This window comes from Cyrtonyx montezumae, unplaced genomic scaffold, assembly GCF_038088225.1.
Source record: "Cyrtonyx montezumae isolate F1298 unplaced genomic scaffold, pur_monq_1.0 scaffold_1, whole genome shotgun sequence".
NCBI classification, from domain to species: domain Eukaryota; kingdom Metazoa; phylum Chordata; class Aves; order Galliformes; family Odontophoridae; genus Cyrtonyx; species Cyrtonyx montezumae.
In genome coordinates this window covers 15,145,613-15,171,971 of record NW_027071825.1, presented here as the reverse complement: position 1 = coordinate 15,171,971, position 26,359 = coordinate 15,145,613, and the positions used below count along the sequence as shown (strand labels likewise).

At 37.8% G+C, this 26,359-nt stretch overlaps 1 protein-coding gene across 2 annotated transcripts in view; it reads left to right on the top strand.

Annotated features, from left to right (window-relative positions):
• The window catches only part of TGFBR3 (transforming growth factor beta receptor 3), a 108,773-nt gene that overhangs the window by 67,877 nt on the left and 14,537 nt on the right, over window positions 1-26,359 (top strand). The window contains exons 5-13 of one of the 2 annotated variants that reach the window (XM_065741474.1): window positions 4,238-4,421; window positions 9,990-10,158; window positions 12,405-12,552; window positions 17,210-17,399; window positions 18,509-18,816; window positions 19,597-19,746; window positions 21,461-21,592; window positions 21,861-22,037; window positions 25,775-26,074. In XM_065741474.1, the coding sequence (XP_065597546.1) occupies window positions 4,238-4,421; window positions 9,990-10,158; window positions 12,405-12,552; window positions 17,210-17,399; window positions 18,509-18,816; window positions 19,597-19,746; window positions 21,461-21,592; window positions 21,861-22,037; window positions 25,775-26,074 (1,758 nt within the window). Of the gene's footprint in view, window positions 1-4,237; window positions 4,422-9,989; window positions 10,159-12,404; window positions 12,553-17,209; window positions 17,400-18,505; window positions 18,817-19,596; window positions 19,747-21,460; window positions 21,593-21,860; window positions 22,038-25,774; window positions 26,075-26,359 lie in introns of both variants that reach the window. The other variant, XM_065741464.1, reaches the window with a different exon arrangement.

Here is a 26,359-nt window from a genome sequence, read left to right as displayed (position 1 = left end):
GATAAGATAAGGCTGATTCTTTCACATTTGTTTTAAAAACAGTGAGAAATGGGAGTGAAACTTTGTCATGATTGTAAGTGGTCATGAGAACACTAAACCAAAAATGAAAAAAAATACTGCTATCTGAAAGCATCTTATCTCTGAAGTTTGTAGGGAATAATGCAAAGCTGATAGACATGCTTTATGTTGTCTTATTTCAAAAGCAGCTCCCTTTGTGATTATTGTATGCTGCATGCTGATTTTTTGAGCAATGAAGGTAATATTTTTTGAGTTTCAGAGTACCTGACATTTCTCCATTTGTGGCTTTGCTTTTTCTCTGTAAGGGGTTTGGAGTCTGTCATAGTATGTTATCAAAAGAAAAAACTGAGTCCTGACTTTGTGTAGACTGCTATGAAAGTCTGGTCAAGATTTTTACTTCTACTCTGAGTAGATTTACTCCTCTCTGACATGTTCTGCCATAGGTCTGACACTATCTAGAGACATGAAGGGTGCTGCTTTTCTTCTGCTGATTTGTTTGCCCCATTATGGATGGCTTTGTTGGATAATTGTACTGGAGGGTTCTTGGTGAGTGGATGTTGCTGTGAGGGGAGGGGTTGGTTCATGCTGTGGACACTTAACTGTGTATTGGGAGTCAGTTTCCAAAGGTGCCTGCCTCTTCTCAAGGCTAAGTTATGAGCTTGCTTCCTACTTGGGTGTTCTGAGTTACAGTTACATTAAATACTTAAAATGTCATAAAGCAAACAATATATATATATCCCCAATGGATCAGGTTCAAAGAAAAGAAAAAAAAAGCAACAAAACTTTAAAGAGAGAAGGAAATAAGTAAAATAAGAAACAGAAGTCACTGTTTTGAGTGGCTGTAGTGCACATGCTTACCAGTGAGATGACTTACAGCAGGTTCTGAGGTGTTCCTTCCGACGAGCAGTAACTTGTGCAATTTGGCACTTATGCCAGGTAGATGATGTCCCAAGGTGCCTTGGCAGCACTGCAAGAACAATTTTTGTGAGACTGGAAAGTTTTCTTCGGAGACACTTAAAGGATTTTTTTTTCCAAGATGAGACATCCTTGAAGTTTTCTTGCCTCTGTACAGTGCAAAGAAAATTACTCTTTCTCCCATTGGTCAGAACTGGGGACCACCAAGTTATATCTAGGTATCAGTATGTGTAATCAAAGTAGGTTCATAAATATGTTTTATTGCTTGATAGAAAGCTCAGATTTTGGTAGCAAATTGCAAGGTGCTGCAATTGATCCTTGTTCCTGCTGACTGCAGAGCCTTTTGAACTGTGTTCCTTGCTGTGGAATACTGCTGTCTGTGGACAGTGTTTTGGGCCTGCAAACTGATTTTCCACATCAGACTTGGAAGTTGCTCATTTAGCCTCAGAAATGTGGCAAGGTGTGTAGATGACCTCAGCAACAGGAGATGTTTCTCTTGCAGTCATCTTTAATGCCTGGACAACAACAGGAAGAGATAGAGCTGGGGCACTTTTTCCACTCCATAACCTCTGAAACCACTGAAGGAGGTGAAGTCAGAAGATAAGAGTGAACGTGGCTGCAGTTTCTTAATCACCCATTAGGCTGGATAATGAGTGCTCACGTTAAAATTGTTGTCATATTTCTAAGCGTGTAAAACATTCTTTGGTTTGAATGCTCTGGCTTCCATGCCCAAAGTACTTCCAAGAGGGCTGCTTTCGGTTTGTTCTGAAGAGTAAGTAGTTAATGTTCAAGGCAGGTGTTGAAACAGTGATGGTCGCCTTTTTTGGAAGACCTTGTTGAATTCTTTCCAGAAAAAATAACGTGCTTGGCCCACTTAACCTTGCCTTAGGTCCATGTAGTAAAAATCTTGACATTGGCAGGAACAGCAGAACTGTGCACTTCTTTTAAAAATGTAATACTGAAACCACTATTTCTACTTGACTTCAGTATGTGATTAAAAAACAAACAATGGTAAGCTTCGTGTCTATATAAAGATGTTCACTATCTGATTATTAGTTGTGGATGTTTGTGCCAAGACACCTTGGTGATACTGCTTTTTTTCTCTCACTTTCTCCCTAGTAAAACAGAAATCTGGGGGTTCATTGATAGGATTTGTCTTGCAGGAAGACAATTTGTCTTGCCCCAGAATTATGCTGAATGTTTTCAAGTTTTAATTAAATAAATAATAAATAAATTTAATGAAATAAATGGAGAATTGAGAGCTTTGAGGAAAAACCTGTTGCTAAGAGGCACTTAAATATTTCAAATCCTAAGTAGAAGATACAGTGAAAATGCATTATTGCAAGCAAATACATTTCTTTAGACAATATTCTAGAAGTATTAATATTTTCCTCCTGAACTTTTCCTCAAATGTCTTAAAAGATTACACTGATGATTCTTTTCTTTGATACTGACCATGAAAAATACCAGGGCCAGTATGAAATAGTGTAAATGAAAATGAATTACTGTCATTCTTAGATGCACTGTAGGAATTTTTTTGTAAAATAACTGATGAAATTCTTAATTAATTCCAGCAATTTTTATGCACAGGGAATTTTATTTTTTAGGCCAGAGCACTACAAAGATGTCTTGTGTGTTTGGATAGAAAAGACAGCATAGTTAAGTGGTGCTGTGTAGGATGTCTCTGCATGACCTGTATCGAGCTGACAGTGAGGTCTGTGTCCTGTAAGACTGGGCACGCTATGAAATCCAGTGTTAGAATCATTATATTCTCCATGAAAGCCAGTTCATGGTATAACTGCTTCTAAGTAATGGAATTATGAAGTGAATACTATTTGCTAAGTGCTACTTTTTAAAACTAAATGTGTTGCTGACTTATCCTAGTATTTTAGGAAAATTTCCTAGAAAGATCTAGGTTTTCTCTTATGTTACAGTCTGCTTTCTTATTTGGGAAGTGTGGTAGATTCCGTATTACACAAAATAAAGACTAATTTAAGGGAAATGCGTTCTGATAGTCATATGAAAAACAACTAAGGAAAATCTTTCAGAATTGGAACAAATATTAGTTTAAACTTTGCTGTTCTGGTTCTTCTTTTGAGCAGAGTGTGATACGTGGATAATAAATGCCAGCATAATGGCTGGAAGCATGGGGAAGAACTTTTGAAATTCTTTGCACATGCCAAGGGCGTAATTTATGTCTACTTAGACAAATACTTGTTCTATATCAACTTGTTTAGCACATACATCTCAAAATAGTGCTGTGAAGTCAACAAATATATACAGAGATTGTAATGGTTGGTTGCTGTTAGGTAATTTTATCTAACTGGAGCTTGGCTTCAGATGATCTGTTTAAATAATTGCTATTGATAAATTGTTTGAAAGCTTAGAAGGGTACTTGTCACCATTATCCTGCTATAGCATGTAAATAATACTCAGAAGGCATTGGAAATTGTTGCAGTATGTTTTTCACTCTTTTGATCAGCACTGTTTTGAATTCAGGGAAGTAATTAGACTTCTTTTGACAAAGAAATAAAGTTTACAAGAAAGCCATTATGTTGCAGCAATATATATTAACGCTGGGATATTTTCTACTTCCAGGCTTCTGTGTGACTTGTGCTGAGGTACAAGACATATATATACTCCACATTTTGACGATTTTAAGCACTGTTTTAGTTTTTCTGGTCAAAGTTAATGCAACCTATTTATAATGATTTTTCTAAAGATGCAAATCGTCTGCTTTACATTCTAGATCATATTTCTTTTCTTATTCTAAATGAAGCAACAGTGAATATTTCCATAGCCTGTTTCTTTTCTTACTGCGTCTCTCCATTGGTCTTTTCACTGAGCTTGAACTCATGTTCTTTCTGATTTGGAAACTACTTCAGTAGTTCCCAGGTTTGTTGAGCTTCACATACTTCTCTCCCTTCAGTTACCTGTTCTCTGTTGTTCCCTGTTGTCTTCCAGTCCTCCCCTTCTCCTATTCATCTTCCACATGCAGCATTATTAAACTACTTCTGTCAGTAGCCCAACATCTGAGTGTGGTTCAGAGACGCTGTAATTCAACTGCCATGTGCATTACAGCCAAGTTGATAGGTTGGAAACACTGTGGTGTTTAAAACAGCTACATTAAAATAAATAATCTCTGCTAATAATCATTATGCTAATGGAAAAATGTATGAAATTTTGGCATGAAGTTGCAAGCTGTAAACATGCATTTGGATGTGCCAGAGTGTGTTGCTTAAATAGGCTGTCTGTCTGTATAGATAAATGTACCACATTGAAATTATGTTTTTATTTCCATCAGGTGTCTTCAGGTTCCATTGTTTGGTTTGAGAAGGGAAATTTCTCTTTGTCAGCAGAAATGGAAGAAAAGAATCTTCCTGAGAGAAATGAACATCTGTTACAGTGGGCCCAGAAGGAATATGGAGCAGTTACATCTTTCACTGAACTCAAAATATCAAGAAACATCTATATTAAAGTAGGAGAAGGTAAAACAAACAAAAAGAAAACAGGGGAAAAAAAAACTCAACAGAACACTTGGAACTTCTCCATCTTGAGAATAAATTTCGTTGTAGTAGTATTTCATGGTTTTCTTTATTTTGATCATTAAACAAACCTCTCATTTTCCAAAGAGAGACATTATGAAAGGGTTGAGGCAGAGAAATGAAATCAAATCTAACAGACCTTAGGTTTAGTCATCTTTCAATGGATTTTGGTGCCATAATTTTATGCATTTTTATAAATGCAGGCACAAGATCATTGGCCATAATCTTAAAAGAATCAAATACTCACGTTTTAAAAGGAATATACTACTCATGGCAATTGTTTGGATGCATTCAAGTACAAGACTAAAGTTGAGAACCTAAGGAAGAGGGCTATTTCTAGAAATACCTGAGTTCTCTTCTATTTTTCTTATTCCCTTGTATTAGGATCCAGACTATTTTGAGCGAAGAATTATTGCTTTCTCATGGAGATAAGTCACCTCAGTCTGGTATTATGTCTTTATGTATTTTTACCCTAAGGAACAAGATTTTCTATCCCTGTGAGCTGGGCTAAAGGAAGCTGGGAAAGTACTCCAGTGCCCCACACTGGAGTGGGTCTTTGGCTGTAGCTGTGCAACTGAACAATATCAGAAAAATATAAAAATATGAGCCTGTGCAGTATTTTCTGGCTCATGGTTACATTACCATGCTAAAGGTATCTTCTGCAAGATACTGAGCTGCTCTTAAGCCATGGATAACCCAGCAGCCACAGCTCTTCACTTCACTGTGATCTTGGAATAAGGCTGTCAGTTAAGGAGAGTTTTATAAACTACTTATCTTTATTCAATTATCTTTATTCAAATTTGTTTTCTGGAACATATATAGATAGCGAAAGGAATTTATCAGCAAAAGGAACTTTCCTTTAAGGAACTTTCCTTTAAAGTACAAGATGATGGGGGTGACATTTGCTTTATTTGCAGGCATGGAACGAACATCATAGGATTTCAGTGTTCATTACTTAAAGGCCTGTACAGTGTTGTTTTAGTTCTTTGAAGATGTCATTCAAGTCGAGGCTAAACCAAAAACAATATGAAGTGGGGGTGTTCTTTGCACTGCAGCTAGAGATCCAGCTGTTTTGAAATACTATAAATCAGTCCAACACTTTAACAACAGCCAAAAGGTACTGGGGGACTCAGCTTGACCAGCACCAGCAGATTGTTTAACAAAGTAGCACTTGAGCAATATTTCTCAAGAAACTCCTGCTAAGTGATACTACTCAGCTACCAGGAAAAAAAAAATCTAATGTCTTCTGTGGAAAAAACACCTGCATATGATCATTAGATTTCCTGAAGCGTGAGGCTTGTTCCCCCAAATCAGAGCATGGCTGTGTTGGTTTTACCGAAAACCTGCTGGATTTGTGCAGGATTCCCCTGCGTGGTTTTTTTTCTGCTTGGCACTGGTCTTGTATTTTAATGTCAGAAATAACATTTATTAGGTTATTGGAGTCCTCTTGGAACACACATTTGGGAGTAGTGGTCTCTGTGTTACAGAGATAAGCATTTAATTAGGTATGTCAAAATAATTAGGTATGTCAAAAAACAGATAAAATTGTTTGTTTTGCACACCTCTGGTCAAACTCAACAGCTAAATATGAGAGCTTTGCATCATGTTTAGAATATATTTAAGCACAGCTTAATTAGGAGTTAAGTACACAAAATGTAACTTGGCAAGCAACCAACATAAGTTTCTGAGAAGGCTCCTACAAACTAGTTCAACTGTAATCATATTTGATTTAGACTTGAATTCTTGGCAGAATTAAAGGGGTGGGGGGTGATGTGGAGAGATCATGCATGTGTTTTCCTGGATAGGGAGAGGGTCGGTTCTTGAACTGCAGCAGTCATGCAAGAAGTTCTATGAAAAACACGTGGGACGTGGACCTGATCTGCTTCTCTGCAGAGTGAACAATAGAATCAGTGAATTCTACAAACCACAGTGTATGCTGATGGACAGCTCAGGCTTTTCCTATGAAAATCACGCTATGCAGTCAGGTACCCTCAGTTGTCAATCTGAATTCACAGCTAGTGTTACTCATGATTTATAAGAGGCTGCATGAAGTCATTCATAGCTACACAGCTGACACATACTTTCTAATGTAGAAAATTAACTGATTACTGCCATTTCATCTTTATTCAAGTTAGAAAAATCCGAAACTGGAAGACCTAACATTTTAGAAGTTGGTACTCTAGCTGAATACAAAGGAAAGAAAATTCAAGCTGGAGGAAAAAAATCTGGAGGATGATCTTTCATAGAATAAAAGTGATGCCTCTGGCATGAGTCTCTTAAATCAGTTTTGAAGCTATGAGTGAAAGGCATCTGAGTGTGGAAGCCTGTCAAAACTGAGTTGGGGCCAGGCATACCTGTATTTTATTGATTCCACCCATCTAGAGCCTGAGTGTGGCTGATCCAGCTCTGCAGGGGTGGTGAGCACAGTGGAAACTTGAACAGGCCAGAATGAGGGTTATGAGCCGGGAGGCCCACAAAGTAGCTGTGTCATGGTCAGCTGGACTTTTGTGATAAAAGAGAGGACAAAGTGATATTTGTGATAATTGTTATCAGATCCTAGAAGGCTGGACTGTGCACAGTAGAAGTGATGTTAGAGCATATTTTTCTGTATAAGAGAAGCCAGTATAGTTCCTTGTGCCTCAATAAGATTTAACTATACATGTGAGGTAGACATATCAGTTGGCTAGCTAAATGTTACCTAATGTTTCTGGTGTCACCAATTTAAATCCAGGGCAGGTGTGCTAGCCTAGGTGTGCTAGCATGGAGGGTAGCTTATTTTCAACATATTTCTAAACAAAGAATCATCTACAACAATAACAGGTATGAAAAAGTCACATTCTGTTTATGACATAACACTGTGCTCCTGTCCTGGCAGAAGCTGGAGCTTCAGTCCTGTTGTTGAGTTGGTGCCCTGTGCAGAATTGCTGGGCTTACTTCTGTAGATTTGTGCTCAGTCCTGTGGTTTGTCCTGCTATTGCTCCAGCTCACCACTTCATGGTGAGTGCTGCTAAGAGCTTCCGCTCTCCCTGCAAAGACTGCAGTCCTTTCCTTTTTTTATAACATGGTACCACTTCAAAGTTGATGTGCTGATCTCTATAGCGCTAAGGGCTAGTGAACTGTAAAATGCTCCTGAAAAAGCCCTGCATTGGAGTGGTAGGGGAAAATCCCAGATACCTTGCTCATCCCTAGCTTAGAGTTTTGAAAGGTGAGTCCTGCTTGGATGGGATTTTTATTGCTGAATTAAGCTGCTGCTGCGAAGAGTGCATGTCTTGGAGAGTGACACCTGATTAACAGCTCTCATTTGCACAAAAATCTCCTGAGTTAAAGCTGGGTATTCAAGTTTTATCCAGTTTAGCCAAGAACCTGCGTGTGTCACCTAAAGTGTATAGAAGAGAATAGACACTGTCTGTCCTCTTTGAAACTGGGTGTCGCCCACAGGAACTCCAGCTCCATTGTGCAGTGCTGTTCCTGGGAGCAGCCTGCAGCTGGGGGCAGAGGCAGGGCTGCACACCTGTGGCAAGCAGGGCTCCCCAGCTTGCAGGCCTGCAGCTCTCCTGGTGCTATGCCAGGGGTGCCTCACTTTGGTGTCTGGGGAGATGAGGGAGGCCTAGGGCTTCTACATGGACTCATGGGGACTGTTCTAATCAGTTTAAGTGCAGACATGTGAAGCACCTTTTTAAAGTAAGCAAGCAGCTCCGGAAGGAAGAAAAAGAAGAATAAAATGTGTGGTGACTAAAGAAAGAAGAAATGAATCTCCCTTTCTCTTACAGCCCAAATCTTGGTCACTGGTTGACAAGAGTAAATGCGTTTTGGTTAAGATGGGGAGAAGTGAATGTGTATATCAAGCATCTACTGACAGAGTTAAAATGAGCACAGAAGAAAGGCGTGTGAGGAGCGGGGGCCCAGGCTGGGGAGCATCGGTGCTAGCGGCGAGAGCAGCAGTTCCCTGAGCTGTGCCGACGCGGCAGGGAAGGGCTGGGAGCAGGAGTGCTGTGCCATGGCCAGTGGTAGCATGTGTGGTGATTACCCACATGCTGCTTAGAGGTTAATGCTTTATGGGTTTAACTGTGTTGTAGCATGGCAACTGAGAAGCAAATACATGTTATCTGTGTGCAAGTATGTACATATATATAAGTTCAGGCTTAGTGTAGATCATTTGGGATCACTTTCCATTCTGTGCTGTTGTGGGAGGAGTTGGCAGGAGTGCAGCTGCATTCAAGGCTAATCTGGCAGGGCACACACCAGATGTTGGAGGAGGGCTTTGCTTGCACAGTATGAGGAGTTACTGCCTCATGCAGCTTTGACGGGTTCTGTACAGAAGGCAACAAGGTTAATATTCAAAGGCGGCTTTGTGTAAGATCAGGAGAAGAAATTCTCCTAATTGTTTCCACTATAGCTGGGGTCACAGGAATCTCTGAGCTCTCTGAAAAGTTGTGTGCCACATGCAAATACACTTCAGGGATAACATTTCAGCACTGATTTAGGAAGCAAATGCAAACAGTGGTCTCCACTCAGTTTCTAGGAGTTTGTCCACAGCTTTATATGCATAATATTCTATGTTATTTTAATTCTTTTTTCTGTTGTGCTGTTGATCTCAGTAGGAAAGCCTTCTTTGTAAAGCAGAGATTGAAGTAGCAACAGTTTGGAATTCTGTTCCTATAAGACTTTGTCTTGAGAATGATACTTAGTCCTTCTGTGCATTATGGTAATTCATATGTAAAGCTATCTCAGAAATAAATTATTTATATATGCTGCTTCTTGGAGTGCAGCAATCCAGGCTGCGGATGAGGACTTCATACTGAGTGACTATTTTTTTTTTGTTTGATTTTGTACAGAAATTTATGCACATGATCAGCTAAACCGTTAAAACAGTTAACTCTAGGATTCCCTCACTTCAGTTATGTGTATTCTATCAATCATTTATTTCGTCCTTTTCTTGCTATATTCAATTTTTTGTGCACAAGAGAACTGTGATATTTCTATACAAAGCTGATTCTGACTACACAAAATATAGGAAAATATTCTGAATATGGAAATGGAATATATTTTCTGTGATCTTTTAAATATGGCAAGTTTTTTCAATAACAAAAAAATTGTAAAGGGAGGATTTAACACATAAGTTCTATCTGAGTTAATTTCAAAAGAAATATGAGAGAAGCAAATTAAATATGTTATTCATTTTTGGAAAATGTTCATGTACTTTCCTACAGTATTATTTTTGGTTTTTTTGGGGGGGGCGAAGGAAGGGAGTTCATTAAATATTTAAATCTGTAGTTTAAAAGTATGTATTTTACATCAGAGGAGTGCTGTATTTTTGCAACAGTTATCTCCCTTTCAACTTTATGATGATTTCTTCAAAGTACTTGAGATGGGTAGTGGATGTACCTCTTGTGCTGGAGATCTACATCATAAAATACAGTGCTGCATTGAAGTAGATGCTGTACATATATGAATGTAAGTTGATAACTGTGAATGAAGCTACTTATGCTTTCTTTTCTTTTTTTTCTTCAGATCAAGTTTTTCCTCCCACATGCAACATAGAAAAGAATTTTCTCTCTTTAAATTACCTTGCGGGATACCTCCAACCAAAAAGAGCGGAGGGGTGCCTAATGTCTAACTTGGTCCAAGAAAGGGAAGTTCACATCATTGAGTTAATCACTCCAAATTCCAATCCATACAGGTAATGTATCATGAAAAGTATCAAATCCGAAATCACAGCTAGATATTTCACTTTTATATTGGAATTCAAATGAAAGTAGCCATTTCAGTCATTTCATCATTACAGGAAGAGCTTGGACCTTACTACTTTGCCTTAAGTAGAAAATAGTTCTTTACCATGTAAAGGCTCTGGATTCTGCTTCATGATTCAAGGATTTTTCTGGATGAGACTGTAATGCAGTGTTAATGGATTTTACTCTGCCCTCCTCCTGTGGACAGAAGTCTTGCTCAATCAGTTGATATTTTTCAATGAAACAAACAAGGAAGTACAAATAAGAACAGAGTCTGACAGGGATTACAATAAATCTGCTGAACGGGGAGGTAGAGAGGAATTTAAGTAATCTTTTCCTGTCATAGGCATTGATGGCTAACAGCAGACCAAGGGTGCTGATTCCTAAACAGTGATCTAGAGGTCACAAGTGATGTGTGGTCTGTGGTAAGTGTGCCACAGTTCTGCAGAATCATAGCAATGTTTTCTGTAACATTTCTGGTTGACATTAAGGCATAGTTTGATAATCTGTAAGAAAAAGGATTGACCACAGTCCACTGATTTTTAAAAGGTTTATAAGTAGTTAGGGAAAATTACATAGCTCTTTGAATATGTTATTACAGTTATCTAAATTGTCAAAAGTACTGTAAACTTGGGAAGTAAGATGGTCAAAGCGTTCATCCTTTGCCTGTCTTTTTTGGATCATAGTGGGAACATGTTCATATGAATGGTGTTTGCTTCAGATAATCACACCTGAAAGAGCTCTTCATGAGTGCTTAGAATTGTTGCTAGAACAGAAATTTGCTATGAAACTTAGTTCTGCAAGAAGAAAAGCACAATTTCATCAGAGATGAGGTAGAATTAAAATGCCATCTGCTTTCTGCAGACTTTGGCTTTCCAGTATTGTCCACTTCTGCTCCTCATGCATTACATTTCCCATTCCTAATCAGGAAATCACACAGGGAGACAGAGGTGGAAGGAGATTAATGATTTCATTGCACGATGCTGAACTCAGAGCCTGAAAATACTCTCTTGCCTAGCAATCTGAGGTGATAAAAGGCAAGTAGTTAAGTCTAAATGGTTTGCCTGTGTGTGGCAGTGGGTAGTGGCCCTATTTTGAATCGTGGTGTTAGTTTGCAGCATCATTGCCATAAGTTTCTTCCAGTGTTACAGAGTGATGAAGGCCCTCTTTCTATTCCTCTGAGCGTTTGGTGTTGGCTGAGAGTGCACTATAGGAATTGTTTTTTTTAGATGATAACACTGCAAAATATTTAAGTGTTACAGTATTAAAAAAGACAACAAGTATGTTAAATTTCTGCTTGCTTCATAGTTAGTTCCACAGCTATCTTTACAAAGTCTATTTGCACAGAAGCTGAGTTGAGTGTGTGTAAAGCTACACGATATGAAATAATAGATCCCAAGATATAAAGTCTCAATGCAGAGTATTAGTTGAAACTTTATATTTGGAGATGAGCACATTCTTAGATGTATGTTCCCGTAAGGTGATCTGAAAGTAAAGATTTTTATGTCGAATTAATATTTTGCATGATGAAATGCTATTGCTCTACTTACTGTACTGAAGTCTTGAAAATCTGGATAGTGTTCATCTATTTTCCAGTGATCAGAAGGCTCTACATCTGTTTTCTCGTCTTTTTAAACTATATATCCAGAAGTATTTGAAACTAAATAGGATGGCTTAATTCCTCAACACATGCGCATACTAAGCAAAGTAATTTCCATGATTAACTGCATAGACAGAGACATTGCCTGATACAGTATTTGTGTGTTTTTTGGTATTAACTTGCTAGTCTCTTTGCTTTTTTAAGATACTATTTTGAACTTTAATACAGTTATACCCAGTGGAAACTAAAGCTATGTTTAGGCACTGTTGCAGCAAAATAAGAGTGTAAAGCAAACTGCTTGTCATATAACTAACCTGCTCTAAATTAAATAATAGTTGAAATCAGTAGCATGCTTCTTCTGAACAAAGACACAAACAAAAAAATTTGTCTAAAAAATACTTGTATCTATTGCTATGCAAAATCATTTAAGAGTATATGGAATAACAATCTGTTTTGCACATGTTGTGTTGTCTGGGATAACCTCCAGCATTTTAATCAGCTGGCCAGACAGTGGAAACATGATGGATTTGGAAGAAGGTTGATAGCTGGAAATTTCTGGCACTCTGGTCTTACTTTCTCTCTATTTTCCACACTCAGTGCCTTCCAGGTGGATATAATCGTTGACATTAAACCATCTCAACCAGGCGCCAAACTTGACAGAAATGTGGTACTTATCCTTAAGTGTAAAAAATCGGTCAACTGGGTTATCAAGTCACATGATGTCCAAGGAAAGCTGGAAGTCATTGTAAGTTATTGCACCCTTATTTTTTGAGAGCTATTATGCATCAACAGTATAGAATCCATTAGAATGTGATATACTACTAGTTCATATTGATTTTTGAATGTATTCTTAGCTACTGATGCAAATGAATGTTTCAAAGGGTAAGTATAGAAACTGTATGTATTTTTTTCCTCTTTTACATACTGACCAACATATCCCAGAAGCCAAGTAGATAATGCAAGAATTTAGAGTCTGTTTTCTTGATTTCTGTTGAAGTATTGTCCACATTGAGTTGAATCTTCATCTCCTTTTTTGCTGTTACTTTGGTGAGTGGATCTACAGGTTCATCTAAGAAGTTGGAAAGATGCCTGTGAAAGCAGAATGGATAATTCTAGATAGAAGTCACACACCCATGTTGCCTTAGAAGTGGAAACTGCTTTGCACCTTACACTTGTGATTTTAGTGGACTCTAGCCTTCTTCTCTGCCAGTATTTCTGTCCCTAGCCAGTGTTTGGTCAAATTGACCTCAACTCTGCTCTGACCACAAATAATGGGTTTTATGAAATTTAAAACCAGGGTCTGTAAAGCTGAGCATTTGAAACCATACTTATACATAATTGGAAGCTCCAATTCAGAATGGTTTTTGGCACAGGCTCTGTGACTCAGCGTTGTTTCTACTAAGAAAATACACTTCTCCAAAAAAAAAAAAACAAAACTAGATTAAAGTTAGATTGGGTTTATTTCTTTCTTAAGTAGTCAGTTAAGTGCATTGTAAAGTTGAGCTTAATGTTGGCTCAGGACCAGTCAGTGCCCTATTGATTAACAGTTTGGCAATAACTAAGATGCATTGTCAAACTCTAGCTATTTATGTTTGTAAGAATTTATTTGGTAGTTTTCTCTGTTGAATGCATGCAGGTCAATACTGAGAGGGTCCAAAGGCTGTTCGATCTACATATGTCTCTTTGAAAGTAATGCCTCCTATTTATTTCCATATACAACAGATACAAACAACACAATACCACTATTAGAGCAAATTCTGAGCTACAAAGCACTTCTTTTCAGCATATCATCACCATTAGCTATGTGTTTTCACCAGCAATGAACAATAGCCTCCATGCCATGCTCATACACATTGCCAGTAGAGGTGACCTACTGTTGCTATCACCACTGCTGAAATGCATCACTCACCACCTCACTGTTCTCACATCCACTGTTTGGTCTCCATAAATGTTCAGCAAGTGGCAGTGAATGTCACTGGGTGCCATTTTTTCTGCATGGAGGAATTCAGTGATACACCTTTGCTTCATATATACTTCCATGTTACATGCCATTCTGTCATGCTGCTCCTCTGCTGCCTTCTGTTGCATGGCAACAAACTGTAACAGAATATTGTTGGGAAGGTTCGGCCACTGCTGCCATACTACCAACATCCATCTCTGACTTTGTGAGCCAACAACACAAAATAGGAGGCATTACTTTCAGAGCAGCCCTCATAAATCTGCTTACCACTCATTACATTTAAGATTTGATCTTTGGTTTTAAGAGTGAGAGATTTAAAAGGAAACAAATGATGGTGCTGCTTAGGAAATTGTCTGAAAAGACTTTCTGGTGTTGATAATGAAATCTCCTTCTGATCCCTGGCACATCTTGATCTCATGGACAGATAGGGCTGCTCTAGTAGGTCCTAAAAGAGTAAGATCAAAGGTAGTCGCTCAAGATTAGCACATTTGTAAACAGAAAATCAAAAAATAATATTGCACTTGAAAGTTTTATTCTAGATTATTGCATAAAATTCACCGTTGTATATTTAGACTAAATAGTTCTTTCACAGGGTAGAGAATTGTGCACTAGTTCACTTCAGTGACACGTTTCAAAGCCATGAAGCTACCTCTTTGTAGATATGAATTTTCAGAGAGAATATTTTTAGGGGATTTTAAAACATCTAAAATGCTGTAATTTTATTGAGAATAATAAAGAAATATTAGTATGTTTTCTTCAAGTTCACCATTAATAATTATTGGAAGTGTAAATAAAAAGTATAAGTGAAAAAATTCTCCAATGAGTGGCAAAAATACTGTTTTACTTAGCTGATCTAAGTATAAAAGTAGATAAAAGTAATACAATATATGATAAAGAATAATAATATCCCCGATAAAGTAATACAATATATGAAAATGACAGTATGTTACAGCCTGTATGTTTGTGTTAGGATTTGTGAATGTTTCCTGCTTCATCCATGGATCACTAATTTTCCAAATGTGTTTATTCTGCTTTATATAGGGGAGGGAACTAAACAACTCCTTATTATCAAAAAGCATGTACATCGAGTATTTAGGATCTGTTCGTATTTCTGTTAAGCTAAAGGCCTTTCCAAGCCCAAATTTAGACAATACGCAGAAACATTACTAAACAATTAGGTAATGTTTCACAATGTTCTTTTTTATTAGTTGAATAGGTTCCATGCACTTCGATTTTCCTAACATCTTGCCCTCAGTATGAGTCTTGAGGGGATTGGCAAACTGAGAGTGAAAGGTTAATGCTGCGCTGTCTCAGCCCCGAGAGTGTGGGTTAAAGTCCAGATTCATAGATAAGAAATGATCATTTATCATTTCCCAGCTTGCCATGCTTCTTGAAAATTGATGGACACTAAATTGAGTAAAGAGTGAAATGTCTAGGTAAAATAATTGCATATAGTATATGTGCAGTGTATTTTTCATGGGCTGTTTTCAGATCCCGTTTGCAGCCTTATGTCCTTACATCAGCTTCAGTTTCTTTGCTTGCTGGGCTATCTGCACTTCATGTTGCTCCCTTCAGAGGGGGTGTCTTCTTACACAGCCATAGATTGTACAGTGGACAAAGAAGTGAAATTGCAGAAAGATTTGACCAGTTCTATATGTACTGGGGGGGGGGGGGGGGGGCAAGAGTGAAAGAGGTAAAAAGCTCAGAATAATAAATCTCTGAAGATTCCAGCTTGGTGGAATTGTTATTTAAATAAGGAAGACTGCCTGCCAGATTCTGTAAGGATCTCTCCATTTGGAATAGCTTTCTAGGTGGCTCCGCGTTGATGACCTGCACTGTGCAAGGGTGTTGACAGGGCAGGCACATGAAGGAAGGTATTTCTGGAAGCCTTTGTGCTTGGTTTTGTTGCATTTTGTTGATGCAAGTGTTGTGGGTTTGTGGTTTCGATACCGGTATTCCACATGAGAACATCATGCAGGCAGTTAAGGAGTTAATGCTGTTGCGGAGCGGCCGAGGTTGGAGCCCCGCACCGGACGCCGGGCCGCTCTCTCTCGGCTGCCGGCGGAGGTTCAGCACGTGTGCTTTCCCTACAGCTCCTCCCCAACGTAAGCTCTCAGTTTTGGTTTGGAAACTTTTCTCTCTCTCTCAATTGCTCGATTTTATTAGATTTAGTAAAGTTACCGTTCCTTCACAAATCGTGCCGGTTTTTTTTGTAGACCCATCTCTTCCCTCCGTTCCCTCACCCCGGAGCGCAAGGCTCTGCTCGGGTGGCCGCGTGGCCACTGACAGTGCAGGTTTTTTCTCTCTCCTTTCTTGGTTTCCCTTGTGTCACTGTCACGAATAACACTGTGACAGCAAGACTGAACTTTTACAGGCGCACTGTGCCATGGAGAGGTATAAACAAGCCCTGAAAATGGTCAGGTGCCAGATAGGACAGAAAAGTTCTTGGATAATATTTGTTCAGCTGTCTCATTTTCTCATTTTGACAAAAAAAAAAAAAAAAAACAAAAACGAGGAAAGTAGAGAGGGAGATCCAGCAACATTGGGATGGCATAGTAATTCCAGCTGGTTGAAGCTGTGAGGTAATATGAAAATGTGTGATAAATCATATCCAGATTTGTATCTATTGGAAAATAAAATATTATTTGACCCAGAACAGTAATAAGTTACTGAAATTAGGGTACTCATTGCTTCCTTTTTGTTTCTTCTCTTCAGTGCCTTTACTGGTCTTTGACAACTGGTGTAACAGTATCCTCAACCAGAAACTGTGCACCTAAACTTCCCTTTAACTTCTGTTAAGTTTTGAGTGTTTAAAGAATGTGGAGCTGGGTCATTAGAAGGAAATGAAGGAGAGAGCTAAAGATAAATAATGTACAGCCTCTATGATGGAGAATATAATAAGGCATGGAAATTGAAAGTGTGCTGTACATTGCAAGATTTTATCTAAGTATAGAAAAAGCAGTTCAGTCAAATTGGAGGAATTGTTGTGTGGGTCATCATGCCCTTTCCTGTTCTGAGTATTTTCAGCTAGTTATATAGTTCATAATGGAATTGTTACAGTGATAATAATAAAACTGTAAATGTAAAAATAAATTCATGTACCTTTAGCTTTGTGGGAATGTGTATTTAAAAGTAAGGTGCCAAGCACTTTAAAAAAAAAAAATTGAAATGTAATATCAGTGAATATTTTCTATCTACCCCTTTGACAGATAGAGATACTTGTCATATATCCTTTCAACTTGCTTATTTGGACAAGAAAACTTTTTCCATGTGTGCAGCTGTTCTCTTTTTAAGGTGGTAGTTTATTTTATTACCTAGGTGATCTCAATTTGCTATTACTAAGAGAAAAAAAATTCTCAACAAAATATGAAATCACTGTCCCTAATCCATGTTAAGTATCCTTAAATGGTAAGTAATGAACCGTGCTTTTCTTTGTTTGCAGACATCGAATAGTATTGGTTTTGGAAAGGAAGCAGAACGATCCATGATTATGAGTAAATCAGTAATACCCGATATTCCTTCGTCACACGAGAGTTTGATCAAGTGGGCGTATGACCATAAATATAGTCCAGTTACTTCCTATACAAAAGCCCCTGTTGCTAACAGATTTCATCTGCAACTTGAACATACAGGTGAGCTTGGAGATGGACTTTTATCATATAGAAGAAATAAGCACTGTCTTCCCAGGTGTGTGATGCTTCAAAAAATCCTTTCTCATTTTTTGGACCATTGTAGTTGTGGATTGTACTGTTTTCACTGCTCATTGCAAAGCATGCTGGTTGTATGTGTAAACACTCATTTAAAAGTGAAATAAATAAATCTGTGTTTTCTTGATTAGAAAATTCCAGACAAATTGTGTTATGTCTTAAAGTGCTGGTGGAATTAAATGGTTATACTTTGTTCAATTCAGAAGCTTGACAATACTTGGTGTTCATTGGAATGAGACTTCATCAACTGCATCTTTTATTTGATAATATGTGCAGTTTTGATTTTTATCAAAAATATGAATGTGTTTCTTCAGACAACTAAAAGAACATTTAAATTGTGGAGTGAAAAATCTTGGTTACCAGAAAAGTCTGAGCAAATTGAAGAAATGCAACCATTAAAAAAAATTATTTAGCCTAGTAGAGTTGCATGTCCTTTGGTGATGTTTCTGAATTTATGGCCCTAAAAATACCCTTTTTTGATAAAGTTTATATTCATGTAAATTTTATCACTTACCACTCTCCTGGTTTCCAGATAATTATTTACTTGGATGAGGTGTTGAGATTTCAATCCTGAGCAGTATAGCCTGCAAGCCAGAAGATAAAGTGTTCTCATTTCCTCATCTTAAAGTTAACTCTAATTAAACTTCACTCTGGTTATATAAGTAGTTCCACAACAGTGGAATTTGTGTTTTCAGGTAACAGAAGAATTTCATAGGCTCATAGGACTGACTGATAACTTTAGCAGCACTGAATTAGAGTATTTTTGGGGTATGGTTTTTTCTTTTTGCTTGTGGTGGCCTTTTGCATACAATGAGGCCCATTCAAAGACTGTTTTTAACTATTAGTGAAGTATATTTCTAGAGAATAAATATACCTAGTGGAGGAATTGTGGCTAACAAAATACGAAGGATGTTGGATGTCTTTCAGAAACTCCTTTCTGGATTTTGTTTTTTTTTACATGAAAGTACTGCAGTTCTGAATACTTTCAGGAAAAATACCTAATAAAAATGAACTTTTTTTTCTACCTTTAGAAGAGATGAATGATGAAGAAGACCATTCTCCTCCTCCAGAGCTTACAGAGTTGCTGCATGGTGCAAAGAATCCCGCATTAAGCGATGGCCTGACATTTCCTTTTCACATTAATAGAGGAGGACACGACACAGGGGGAGAAGGAATTTTCCCATCCAGGGATTCAGTGGACACGTTAATTAATCATGACTTCGAGCATTCCCTCTCAAAACACAAAGAACCTGAAGAAGTTCAAGGCAGTGCTGATGTAGCCCTGTCAATAAAGTGTGATGACAAAGTTATGACAGTGGCTGTAGAAAAAGACTCTCTGCAGGTAAGTGTGGTCTCTTATCCTCAAATTTGGGCAGACTTTTTTGATCAGACCATTTTTTATATTTGTATTTTGATTGAAAAATAAGTAGTCTAAGATCCACAGCAATTTCCATCCTCCTCACCTCCCCATGTCACACCCCCTCCCCAGTACTCTGATGGGGAAACTGTACTGAACCTATTCTTTGCCATAACTCTGGGTCTTGTTTCCTCTTCTCAGTAATACAGTAGTTTGTAGAGGGATTTCTGATTACAACTTCACAGAATTGTGCTGTAGAAAACTACTGTATTCAACCATTGATCAGTTTTTAATTTCCAAAGTATGAAGAAACTGCTTTTGATAACTGTGTAAGATCTGAATAGACCTGTGAAGAGGCAGCTAAGGGAATGGAGAGCTAGAGGGTGAAACGATATAGTCTGCTATTACCCATTATGCGGTATTTTATTTTGTCTTCACCATCTACCAGCTGATAGGTTGCTTGAGCCCATTTGCATTGTGGAAAATAGATTGATACAGACTAAAGCATTTTTAGTTTGAGACCAAATAGAGTTTCTGTCAGTAGATTAATAATGAACCTGTTGTTTCCTTTGTTCCATGTTACACTTATTCCCTGTCTGTCAAGTATAACAACATTTTGAGGTTGACCTTCCGTGGATGTCAGTACAATTAACTTCATTTCCTCTTATCAGTAGTCATGAAAAGGATTCTGAGCTGTACTTTAAGCAAGGGTCTAACACAATTTCAGCAGAGGTTGCAGCCATTTACAAAGCATCTTTGTTCTAGGCAAGCGGCTACACAAGGACTGAACTCTCATTGCTGGATCACTCTTGCAAAGCCAGGATGAATGGTACCCATTTCATTCTGGAGTCTTTGCCGAACAAATGTGGGACTCGGACATCATATATCTTGGACAAGATTGTTTATTTTAACTCTGTGAGTATTTTACAAAGTGGAGCCTTCTCTGCTGCACGACATAGTGATACAAGGAAGCCACTGTAGTTAGCTTTTAGCCTTAGCAGGAAGGAGGCATCCTGACCTTTTCCTGTTGAGCTCAAACCTAGTTGTAGCTACGGTCCCTGCATTGAAGAATGTATGAAGGCTATACGTTCCATCTGACCTTGTGGTGAGATAGTATCCCATAGGAAAAAGGAATTGAAGTTGCATGCTTTTACAAAATTACATGGCTGAACTTTGGGAACCATCTGTACCAGTCTTGGAGAAGTTACATCTGCTTTCCCTGTGCAGTTAGAGATACCCACGCTTAAGAAGTAGGTATGTTGCTCTAAGAAGGGATAAGAATGAAGTTCTGTGATTGCAGAGAGCAATACTATTTAACTCACACACTAAATTATTTGAGATATTTTTTTCCTTTCAGAATAGTGAGTGAAAAGGCTTTCAAAAATGAGGAACAGAGTGCATTCTTCTCTCTTGTATTTTGGATTCATATTTGCTCTCTGTTGATGTACATGATGAAGAAGCTCTGAGTGTTTTTTATGTGAGTGATGATGTTGAGGTGCCCCCTTAAATTCTACCACTTCCACGCTGTCTCAGCGTATGACATTAAAAATGTTGCGACTGATCTGGGTTGGGAAGTAATGACACATTTCTCTTGCTGAGCTTTCCAGTGCATATCTTTGGCAAATAATGGAAAGCCTGTGGTCCAACCCAAACACTGCTAAGGCAATCTGATCTGACCTTGCCTGACTAAAACTGGCAGATCTGCAGTGCCTAACATATGAAAAGTCCTAAAATGAGACTGCAGATTGAAACGTCTCCAACCTGTAGAATAGCACATGTCAAGAGCTAAGAACTGTCATTGTTCCTGTATTATATTCTGTTGTGGCCCAAACTGAAATGGATATTTACTGCTTCTCTCCTTTCTCCATCATGACTTTCAAGAGCCTTCGTTGCTTGGTTAAAATCAGAATCGTGCATGGTACCAGTGGAGTCTCAAAGAGGATATGTCACTTCTTAGTGGTTGCTCTGTGTCCAGGAAAACAAATATGAAGTCTTAGAGGCACAGGGATGAGCTGTGAAGTTCCAGGGTGTATGTTATTAGCAGAGTGCAGAACACTGCTAAAAAGAAAGCTGGAATTGTCAAGTGAGGAAATGGAAAAGTGTGCTAAGGAGGAGCAGAAGAGTGTGTAGAAATTCAAATTAAAAAAAAAAAAAAAGACATAATTTATTTGGGTATGCATCTCAAAAAATAAAAGTGCAAATGACAGAAAAGCCTTTAATAACCCTAATACTTGCAGTGATCTTTTTTCATGTGTGCTTCAAGGAAAACAGTGAGTTGTGAAAAATCACTTTAGAAAGCTTTTTTCCTAATTAGTGTTGGTTATAGACATGCCAGAAATAGAATGGAAATACTGGAATGCTCATTTAGATGCCAGCATCCAGGCCAGCATGTTTTATGTCTTTGCTGTTTCTGAATTCTGGAAATAAACTGAAGGGCTTTCACTAAACATACCCTATGTGTTTTAAACAGTTTTGTGCTGAGTGTGTAGGATGTTCTTTCACCATATTTTAAGCTGGTGCTCTTCTTTTGGCTTTCACATTGTTTTGAAGAGAGAAGAAAATAATAACTGTAAAGAGGGAGTGCTCAATTATCATCTAATTTTATGCATTTGCAATACATTACGTGCAGATTGTCATTCAGCTATCATCACCAGCCGAAGGCAGCAGCTTTGATGATGATGATATGGAATCAGGTGATAATGGATTTCCAGGGGATGCTGATGAGGGAGATGTTACTTTCTCAAGCTGGCCTGAAATAGCGGTACGTTACTCTTGGATTTGCACCTGGCAACTGAGAAAAACCTGTTGTAATAGACAGTTCACAGAAATTACATTAAAAATATAGCAATTAACTTGTCTTTACCACTTTTCTCCCACTTCAATTTCCTGTGACCCTGCTGAAGGGTTGTACTAAGTAAAACAAGTGTGGGAAGAGCATTACTGCATACTCAAATTTGTGCTTACCCTGCTACCACTTCTAACTCAGGATGCATTTGTACTTTTGTTTTATCTTTTTTTTGTAATTTCAGTTTAATTGCACTCTGCGTCAACCAGAGAAAGACTTTTTTAATCCTGCCATGTTCTGGCCTCATGAACCACACATCACCAATGTGACTTTCAACATGGAGCTCTACAAAACAGATCTGTTCCTTGCTCCCTCCCAAGGACTCTTCTCTGTTGCTGAAAATGGGCCAATATATGTAGAGGTAATTTAAGTACGGGACCATTCTTTTCATATCTGCTTTACTAAGCAGAACCTAAAAGCAGTCTCTTAAGTTTTTGCTCTGATCTGGCATGTTTTGTTGATGACTTTGTGGTTCATTTTATTAGGTAATGTGGTTGAACCTCATATACAAGATGTGCAAAAAAATGGTTGTGAGTTTCTGTTTTTACATGCTAATGTTCTCAAGTTACAAAGTTAATACAGACTCTGATCTGTCTCTGGTGTACTTACAAACACCTGTTTTCTTGTGCTAACACTTGGCATCTAAGGGTACAAAATAAATAACCCCATCAAAGTCAGCAACCATAAGCATAGTGGCTCATTTAACATAAGTAGTTGTAATCACTGTTCCAGTGTATGGTGAGTCTTTCTCATTCTCTACCCAGCTAAGAGGTTTCTACTTCTTCAGAGAAAGGTCATAAGGATTCTGTGATTCATCCCAAAGTAGTTATTTTAAATGAGTTTGAATCTTTGTAGTATGGTACAGCACCAGGGCACTGCATGGTGGAAACAGAAGTGTGAATGTGGTACCAGAGCTCCAGATTCTTGTTTCCTCTCAGCTCCTACTGCATTGTAGTATCAGTTACTTGAGTAGTTTTCTGCTTCCTTTTTCTTTTAAAACTTCTGTTCAGTTAAGGGTGGCTGAACAGCCGATAGTCTGTGAAGGTCTTTGTTTTTTGTTGGGTTGGGTTTTTTTTCCATTTTCTCTTACTTTTTTTTGAGAGTAAAATACCATCTAAACAGTGGAAAGAGTACCACAGAAGCTTTGCCTTTATCATACCCTCAGAGTTAAATTGAAGTGCATTACATCTGAAGCTTTCTTTAAACAGATATACTTGTCTCTAACACTCTCATCAGAGATTCTTAGCAAATAGACCTGGGAATGATATTTGTGATGTTTAGTTGGTGGTAGTTTATTTTGTGTGTTCTGTGGATGTTTAGTTGACTGTTCTCTGTGGAAAAGACTTTAAACAATGTGATAGTGAAAAGTACTTAAGACAGCTGAAACAAAAAGAAGGTATATCCTCATCAGTTAAGAATATGTTCATGGAAGACATGATATATATATATTTTTTCATTTGGATAAAACCTTCTGCTTCCTTCAGCAATCTGGGATGAATCCCTTTGGCTCCTAGCTCCTGGAACTGATCTGGTTCTGGAGCTGTTTATTCAGACAGATGTGCTGATTTCTTCACCACCTGTCCTGGCAAAAACCCTTCTTTTTTTATGTTTCTCCTTCTTGCACAATGGAAAATTGATATCAGTTTTAGAGTTCTGTAATTTCATTTCTGACAGATTTTTTTACGTTGTTGTTGTTGTTATTAAAAAAGCAAATGGAACTCCCCACTATCTTTGATCAGTTAATTATTTAGGCCTTAATCTGTAAGAACTCCCTCTGTCTTTTCCTTCTCTGCTCAGAGTTCTTTGTTGGAGCCTAAATATTTTGGGATTTTTTTCCACAGATTTCATTTTCTTACCTTATCTTGGTCTCACCTTCCTAGTCTGATTCTTTTTGCTTCCTTGAGATACTGTGCATCTTTTTATTTACACCATGTTGTTTCAGAACCCTGTAATATGCTTGTCCTCCTTGTCATCATGACTTTTTTTAACTAGTTAATACCATCCACTTGTTCTTTTTATGAGATGATCTCTCCTGTTTAGGTGCTTCAGCCCATCCTTTCATCTTTGATATTGCTCGCTTGGTGGAAAAAGGGAAATGCCATTCTTCACTGCACAGCTTAATGTCCATAAATTTCTGTATAGACCACTGGAAAATTTGGAAGGCTTTCTTAAATATTCTTGTAGCACATAAGAATTACGTGCACATTTCTTATTTCTAAGGAGAAAATTATTAGTTGTGGAACTGTTTTCATCACATTGTGTTAAGTGGTCCTGTTATTTATTAAGAGTAGCATGCTTCAATTGTTACAAACTCCATTTTTATTTCCTTATAATTCTGTCTATTTGTTGTCTCTATCCAGTTCAACTGAGGCATGTCAGTGCCCTGCAAGTTGGTCGTTTTACTTATTTTTCATGAAAGAATATTGATTTCAGACTCATACTTGACCATAAATTAAGGCTTCATAGTAGACTGTCCACACTCCTGTTACGTGTGTCACGCGTGTCACAAGATCCAAGTCCATGAAATCTTTGATTCTCATGGAAATCCCATGATTGAGGTGGACCTCTACACCAACAAGGGTCTGTTCAGAGCTGCTGTTCCCAGTGGTGCCTCAACTGGAATCTATGAAGCTCTAGAGCTTCGTGACAATGACAAAATATGCTACTTGGGAAAAGGTTTCTCAAAATCTGTTGAGCACATCAGTAAAACAATTGCACCTGCAATGATTAGTGTGTCACACCTGTTGCATTTAATTGTTTCTGTGTATATATTAAGCATGATGTAATGATGTTGAATAAGGGGTGTGGAATGTTATGGTTTTAGGATTTTTGTTTTATTATTGGTATTCCACATCATGACATCATGTAGTGTATTGGGAGTTAAAGAGTTAATGTTCTAGCTGCATGGATGATTGATAGTTCTGGGTGTACCTGTCTCAGAAGGGAACTACTACATTCCCCAGAGGACTGTGCGATGCTTTGTATTTTTACATATTTACGCTCAGAGGGAAAGATAAAAACTGTCTGCAGTCACAGGACTCTCTCTTCCCTTTGGGACCGAGCTCAGCAGTGGGTGTTTGTTGCAGCCTTCCGCCTTCAGCGTTAGCGTAAGGCCTTCGGTTTATCAGACACTCTCTCTCTTGCTCATTTTATTTGATCCATTAGCCTCATTTCCAATTATATTGTGTTATTTTGCTTTCTGATATCTTATTTAGTAAATTAGCTTTCCTCCTCAGATCGTTGCCACTGTTCTGTTCTTAGGCCCATCTCCCTTCTCCTTTTTTCCCTTTCCCCCTTCCCCTTCCCTGGGGTGTGGGCCTGTGAGTCCCCTGCCTCAATTGTCACGGTATCGGGCCCAACCATCCCACAAACTGTTGACAACCCCACAGTCCTGGAATGCCACCTTCATGTCAGACCTTGACCTCAACGCTGCCTCTGCATTCCTCTCTTGGCTGAAGCTGGGTTCTCTGTTGTGTGTGGCTTTCTTTGTGTTACTTTTTTTTTTTTTAATTTCTCTTTTTATTTTTCCTTTTTTCCTTTTTCTTTCATTTTTTCCTTCCTTTTTTTTCTTATTTTTCTTTATTCTTTTTCCTATTTTATTTTATTTTTATTTTTATTTATTATTTATTTTATTTTATTTTATTTTATTTTATTTTTGGTCATCAGTAAAGCTTTCAATAAAGACATATGATTAGTAATTGCCTTTCATAGAGTTCTCATGATCTGTCTGGCTTTAAGGGAAGCAGCACTATGTGTAGTTGTAGTCAACTTCATCCTTCCAATGCCTGCAATTCTGTGATCTTGCCTGGACTGTTTGTTTGTTTGTTTTTTGCTGTTGTTTTTTTTTTTTTAATTTTATTTTGAAGATGGGGAATTGCTGTTGTTATGCAGGGTAATGCTATTAAAAAGCTGCTAGTTTTGAAACCATAGATTTTTCTCTCTCTGTGTGACAGCCTACTCTTAACATTTAGCTTTTGAAACAGTTCAACTGGAAAGTGGATCTGGATCATTACTTTAAACAAATGTCAAAAATAAGAATGAAACATGAACTAAAAATGTCATTTTGGAGAACTTACTGTGTCTTTCTTTTTATTGCAGGTGTCTGTGACTAAAGCTGACAGATCCTTAGGCTTTGCCATTCAAACATGCTTTGTTTCCCCATTTTCAAATCCAGATAGAATGTCTGATTACACTATTATAGAAAATATTTGTCCTAAGGATGAATCTGTTAAATTCTACAGCACTGAGAAGTTGAACTTCCCAATAGCACATGCACAGAAGGATAGAAAAAGATTTAGTTTTGTGTTTAAACCAATATTCAACATTTCACTGCTCTTTCTTCACTGTGAGTTAACTTTGTGTACAAATAAGGACAAAGATACACAAAGACTGCCTAAGGTCAGTATTTTCTCTTAAAGTCTAAACTTATGATTTTGGTAAAAATAAGCTGTGCGTTTTTTTTAAATCTGAACTTTAATCTGAAGAGACTAAATGGATTTCCATTGGATTTATATAATGAACATGAAATTTCTTGGTTGAATATTTTGAGTTATGATGCTATATGTTTTGACCACAAAATTACAGATTCTATTTAAATCTCATTCTGTGGGATAAATGGAAATTGCTTTTCATTATTCAATTGGTTCAGATTTATCTTTGCTATTGATCTCACATAACATCATG